We start from the raw sequence: 6,008 nt of genomic DNA on the forward strand, positions 1-6,008 counted from the left end.
GCCGTGGTGGCCTCAGCCCCCGGGGCTCTGGCTCTGGAGGAGGTGCTGGCAGGGAGGTGGGGAGCCCAGCAGCAGCTCCTCTCAGGAACTGAGTCATGTCTGGTGGCTGCAGTTAGTTCAGATCAGCTGCCCAGAGCCTTCCCCTGGTGCTTTTGACACTTTGTGCTGCCTGAACTGCTTTTATCCATTTTTTTTTTCCCCCCTTAAGTTCAGGCTAGATTAGAACACTGGCTCTGGAGGAGGTGCTGGCAGGGAGGTGGGGAGCCCAGCAGCAGCTCCTCTCAGGAACTGAGTCATGTCTGGTGGCTGCAGTTAGTTCAGATCAGCTGCCCAGAGCCTTCCCCTGGTGCTTTTGACACTTTGTGCTGCCTGAACTGCTTTTATCCATTTTTTTTTTCCCCCCTTAAGTTCAGGCTAGATTAGAACAGAATAGCTCAGAGGGAAGGGACCTACAAGGATCCTCTGGTCCAACTGTCTGACAGCTTCAGGGCTGACCAGAAGTTAAAGCCTGTTATTAAAGGTGTTGTCCAAATCCCTCTTAAATGCTGAGAGGCTTGGAGCCTCCACCACCTCCCTGGGTAGGGTTTGACCACCCTCTGGGGAAAGAATTGCCTCCTAATGTCCAGACAACCTCCCCTGACTCAGCCTGGAACCACTCCCATGTGTCCTGTCCCTGGAGCCCAGGGAGGAGAGCTCAGCTCCTCCTTCTCCACCCCCCCTCCTCAGGAAGCTGCAGAGCACAGTGAGGTCACCCCTCCTCCTCCTCCTCCTCCTCTCCAAACCAGAGAAGCCCAAGCCCTTGGCCATTGCTCTTGGGACACTCCAGCCTTGTCAGCAGCCTGTGGCCCTGCCCTGGGGGCAGCTGTGCCTGCAGGCAGCTCTTCCTCACTGCCTGGAGCTGCCCTGTCTGGCACAGGTTCCCTGTCCTCCTTTTCCCTGGGTTCCCTTCTCTTCATGCCTTGGCTGGCCAGTCCTACATCTGCACCTCAGTCTTGAGGCAATGGGTTTGTTGCTCCCCAGGGTCAGTTGCTCACTGCTGGCAGTGTGCTCAGACTTTGCTCTGGCCTCCTCTCCAAAGGCCTCCTTAGCCCTGCTCACAAGAGCAGCTTCTCAGCAGCCCCTGTTACCTTGGGCCCACTCGTGTGGACACGATCACACGGCCTGTGGAGAGGAGCTGGCCTTTGGCCACTCCTCTGAGGGCACACCCAGCCAGCTCCATGGCTATGAGGGCACACAAAGTGTGGGTGAGAGTTTGGGTGGCTGCTGGTGATGCCACAACACCCACTGCCCCAGATCAGCAGGGAGCTGCAGGGGGAGTGGGGGAGTGTCAGTGTCTCTGTGTCAGAACCTGGAAAATGGGTGCAGGGGATGCAGCAGGAGTGACACAGCACTGCTGGGTGAGGTGCCACAGAGGGGGAGCAGCACTGACACCCCAGTCTGCCCCCGTGCTTCTGGGGAGGGGTTGGGTGCCCTGGCCACCCACGTGTCCCCTGCCCTCCATGGCCTCTGTGGTTCCATCTCTCTCATGCAGGCTGCAAGAAGCCCGTGTCTGCCTCGGAGAAGGAGATGGAGTGGGCCCAGCTGGCATGTCACAGGTGCCTGGTTTACCTGGGAGATCTAGGTAAGGACAGCTCCAGCTCTGTGCTTCAGGGGATGGGGCCTGTGCTGAGCCACCACCCCCACGCTGGCTCCCCCCAGCACAGTCTGTCAGGGACTGGTGCCAGCTCAGGTCCCTGGGGCAGACTGAGCTGCCAGCGAGGGCAGAAGCTGTGGTGTGGGCAGGCAGGGGAGGGGTTTGCTGCCTGCCAGCAGCTCTGGAAGGAGGGACACCTTCCATTTCCTTCCTGCCTGGACAGCAGGCCAGCCCCTCCGTTCACATGTGCCGTGAGGTTGCCACTGTCATCAGCACAAGTGGGACTGAAAATCAGACTTTAACAGAGATACTGTGACTCCATCCTGCAGGGAGGCTGCTGCAGAGCCCCAGGTCCTTTGATGCTCTGTCTGGCCACGTGTCACCCTGCTAGAGCAGATGTGTCCCTCCCATGGTCACCTCCTGAAGCGAGCAGCGAGTGTGTCAGCTCCCTGCTCAGTGGTGAAAATGGATGAAAATCACAAATAAATGTCTTAGAGGGGCAGCAGGAAGGACTTTACCTTCCTGCTGGGAGAGAGCTGTGCTCCTCTCTGCACAGCTCTGTCACTGAAGGTTTCTAAGGGCCTACCCTTGGCACAAAAAAACCAAAACAAACCACCAAAAACTTAACCAAGTCCAGTCTAGCCCCAGCCAGGGATTTTGAGGACAGCAGCCTTGCTTTAGATCCCACACTCTGCCCTAGTAGGATGTAATCAGAGGTACTGGAAAGTGGCACAACCCTGAGTGCTTTCAGGGCTCAGTGAGTCAGCACTCAGCCCGTGGAGCAGCAGAACCCCTTCCCTGCACTCCCGTGCCCCTGGTGCTGAGGGGCAGGGCTGAGAGGTGCTGGGCAGTCAGAAGTGCCTCAGAGGGGCCTGGCAGATGCCGTGCTGTGCTTTGCCCAGAGCTGGTTCTTTGCTGGGGTTGTCAGCCTGGCCAGCTTTCTGGTTTCGTGGGGTTTGTGACCTGCTCCTCGGCAGGGGGGGAGGAGTCTCTCCTGGCTCCTGATGGGGGCTGTGTGGTTTCCTTTCAGCCCGCTACCAGAACGAGCTGGCAGGGGTGGACACGGAGCTGCTGGCAGAGAGGTTTTACTATCAAGCCCTTTCTGTTGCACCACAGATTGGTGAGTGAGTTCCCAGGAGTTCTCGGGCGTTCAAATCACGTGTAGCCCCGACCCCACCCTCTGTGGGGGGTTGGTCTGGCTCCCACCCCCCTGCCCAGAGGGGAGCAGGTGGGTCCTCTGGCTGAGGTTGCCTCCTTTGAGAAGCTCTGGCTGGGCAGCCCCAGAGCTGAGGGGCAGCAGAGGTGCTCCTGGCCAGTGCCCTCAGCTCACTGCTCTGATAACCTCCGAGGAGCTCAGACCTCTGTGACCAGCCTGGCTTGAGGGAAGATCCCCCTGCCCATCGCCAGCAGCAGAGTTCTTGGTCATCTCCCTCTTTTTACCCCATCAAAAATATTTTATGTGCCACTTCCTTCTTCAGAAGTGGCTGCCCTGTGTGAACACAGGAGCTGAGGGACTCCCTTACCTTAAAAAATGGCCAGTTCTAGAAAGATGCCATCCCTGCTGCCTTTGCTGTGTCCTCACTGAGTTGTTTGATGAGCAGCTAAAAAGTGACAAACAGTGATGGACTGCAGTGAGCTGGAACTGAACCCTGAGGTGTGGATGAGCTGATGCCTGTGTCAGGAGGAAAGCAGAGTCAAAGCCTGCCATGGTTAGCAGGGGGAGCAGGAGGCATGGCTTGCTCTGCTCGCTGGTGTAGATAAATGGCAGGAAGGAGGGGAGGGTCTGAAAGCAGAAAGAAAACCTGTGTGGAGAGAGGATTGTGTGGTCCAGACCCTCCTGCTGCAGCTCTGCTGCTGCCTGGCTCTCCTGCCTTCCTTCCTGCGTGGAGATGCAGCGAGGGGGGAGGGATCTGCTCTCTGGCAGGGCCGTTGGGATCAACTCGTGGGGTTCTCCATTGCCCCTCTCTCACCACAGGCATGCCCTTCAACCAGCTGGGCACCTTGGCTGGCAGCAAGTTCTACAACGTGGAGGCCACCTACTGCTACTTACGCTGGTGAGCGTGGGAGGAGCTCAGCTCCCTGGGCAAAGCAGCCTTGGCTGCTGGGGCAGAGCCTCTTCTCCTCTGCTGTGGACTTGGGATTGTTCTCAGTGGATGAGTTTCAGGGGAGGGGGAAGAGAGGTGGGTTTGTTTTACCCTTGAATGGGGCTGGTGGTAGGAGTGAGCCTTGGTCAAACCAAACCATCCTGGTTGCTAAAATACCTGTGTGGGGCTGTGCTCAGAGGCAAGGTCTCCTCTGAGAAGCCCAGAGTCCCAGGTAAGTGGGTTATCTGAACATGAAGAGGGGTGTGAGCAGTGTGGGTGGAGCTGTGGTGCAGCCTGAGGGGGGGTCTGCAGACCTTGGTGGGAGTTCTGTGGCCCAGAGTGTTCAGATTGTCTGAACTGGCTCCCTGCCTTTGTCCTGGGATGCCTGGAGAACTTCCTAGTGAACTAAAACCATAAAATGTGAGTGACCTTTTGCTGTGTTCTGTTCTGGTGTCTCAGTATCCAGTCTGAAGTGTCCTTTGAAGGTGCCTATGGGAACCTGAAGCGGCTGTATGACAAAGCAGCCAAAATGTACCACCAGCTGAAGAAGTGTGAGACCAGGAGGCTGTCTCCAAGCAAGAAACGGTAGGAGAGGAAGAGGAGGAGAGGAGAGGAGAGGGGTGGAGGCTGAGGCTGAGGGTCTGCAGTGCCGGTGATGGGCTCCTTTGGGTGGGGAGCAGTGGGGCTGGGGGAGCTGGTGGGTGCCTGATCCGAGGCTGTGACTGGGCCCAGAATTTTGAGTCTGGCTCCTGTTCGTGGTCTCTTTGGTCATAATTTCAGGAGGAAGGTGAAATGCTGGTGTGGAGTTTGAGGTGGGAGGTTTTTTCCCTCTCCCCTGGAGCTGGTGACTGTATGTGAGAGCTGAGGCATGTGGGTGAAAGTTAGAAGTGTATGAACTGTCTCTTTTACTCCCATTTCCTCAGAATGTGGTTTTCAGTCGACCTGAAGCCCTGTTGCAGAGCTCTGTCAGCCACGTCCAGCTCTGCGCCGGGCGACCGGCTTCACGGCCTCTCTTCTCCATCTGTTTCAGGGGCAAAGACATCAAGAGGTTGCTGGTGAGCTTTATGTACCTGCAGAGCCTTTTGCAGCCCAAGAGCAGGTGAGGCTGCTGCTGGCACTGCTGCCTGCAGCGTTGCCTGGCACCGAGCCCAGCCCAGCAGCAGGTTGGGGTTTGGTGTCGCCCAGACCTTGCTGGGGTCTCAGTTCAGAACTCTTGGGCTCTTTTCCCCCCATTGTTCAGCTCTCTGGATTCTGAGCTGACAGCTCTCTGCCAGTCTGTGCTGGAGGATTTCAACCTGTGCTTGTTCTACCTGCCCTCCCCTCCCAACCTGAGCTCAACCAGTGAGGATGAGGAAGAGTATGAGAGCGGCTACTCCTTCCTCCCCGACCTCCTCATCTTCCGCATGGTGATCACCTGCCTGATGAGTGTCCACAGCCTGAAGCGGGCAGGTAACCTGCAGAGGCTCAGTGCTTAGCCCTCAGCAGCCCTCGTTAGGCCGATGACCTTAATTGGTGGCCAGGTTTGGGCTCCTGACGGCGCGGTGTGCCTGCAGGCTCCAAGCAGTACAGCGCAGCCATCGCCTTCACCCTGGCCCTCTTCTCTCACCTACAGGCAGAGCTGGAGGAGGGGGAGAACCCTGTCCCGGCCTTCCAGAGCGACGGCACTGGTGAGAGACCCCCTGAGGCAGCTCTGCTGCTCGAGGGCTGGGTTTACTCTCCTAGATCTCCTGGGTGGGGGGTGTTAGTGGTGCCTGTGTGGCGTTAGAGCTGTCCTGGTCTGAGAGCACTGGGCTGAAAGCCCCAGAGAGGGGGCATCTGCTGAGGCAGTCCCCTCTGAGGAAAAAGGCCTCCTGTGCCCCGCGGGGACTCTATGAGTCGTTACCTCCTGTCCCACCCCCGCAGACGAGCAGGAGCCGCGGGAGCAGCTGAACTCCCTGGAGAAGGAAGCTGGGGCTGAGCTGGCCAACCACCAGCCGGGGGAGGAGCCGCGCAGGACCGACGGCAGGAGGAGCAAGAAGTTCTCCCGGCTGTCCTGCCTGCGGCGCCGCCGCCACCCCCAGGCCGTGGACGAGAGCGACCTGAGCGAGGGCTTCGAGTCGGGCTCCAGCCAGGGCTCCCCCAAGGGCAGCGAGGCCTCGGACAGCGACGAGGAGAAGAGCGACGAGGAGGCAGAAGCCGCGTTCGACGTGGAGACGGACTCGGACATGAACAGCCAGGAGTCCAGGTCTGACCTGGAGGACATGGAGGACGAGCAGGGCGAGGAGGGGAGCAGCCGAGGCAAAGGTGGCCCC

The 6,008-nt window shown here is 58.6% G+C and overlaps 1 protein-coding gene across 1 annotated transcript in view; it reads left to right on the plus strand.

Annotated features, from left to right (window-relative positions):
- SMG5 (SMG5 nonsense mediated mRNA decay factor) overlaps positions 1 to 6,008 on the plus strand; it is a gene marked incomplete at both ends in the record, with an annotated part of 9,008 nt that overhangs the window by 2,686 nt on the left and 314 nt on the right. The window contains 8 exons of the mRNA XM_008945716.1: positions 1,532 to 1,621; positions 2,664 to 2,753; positions 3,609 to 3,687; positions 4,177 to 4,302; positions 4,748 to 4,816; positions 4,958 to 5,166; positions 5,271 to 5,384; positions 5,620 to 5,992. Of these exons, the coding sequence (XP_008943964.1) occupies positions 1,532 to 1,621; positions 2,664 to 2,753; positions 3,609 to 3,687; positions 4,177 to 4,302; positions 4,748 to 4,816; positions 4,958 to 5,166; positions 5,271 to 5,384; positions 5,620 to 5,992 (1,150 nt within the window). The remainder of the gene's footprint in view (positions 1 to 1,531; positions 1,622 to 2,663; positions 2,754 to 3,608; positions 3,688 to 4,176; positions 4,303 to 4,747; positions 4,817 to 4,957; positions 5,167 to 5,270; positions 5,385 to 5,619; positions 5,993 to 6,008) is intronic.

Source organism: Merops nubicus, unplaced genomic scaffold, assembly GCF_000691845.1.
Source record: "Merops nubicus isolate BGI_N331 unplaced genomic scaffold, ASM69184v1 scaffold27048, whole genome shotgun sequence".
Classification (NCBI taxonomy): domain Eukaryota; kingdom Metazoa; phylum Chordata; class Aves; order Coraciiformes; family Meropidae; genus Merops; species Merops nubicus.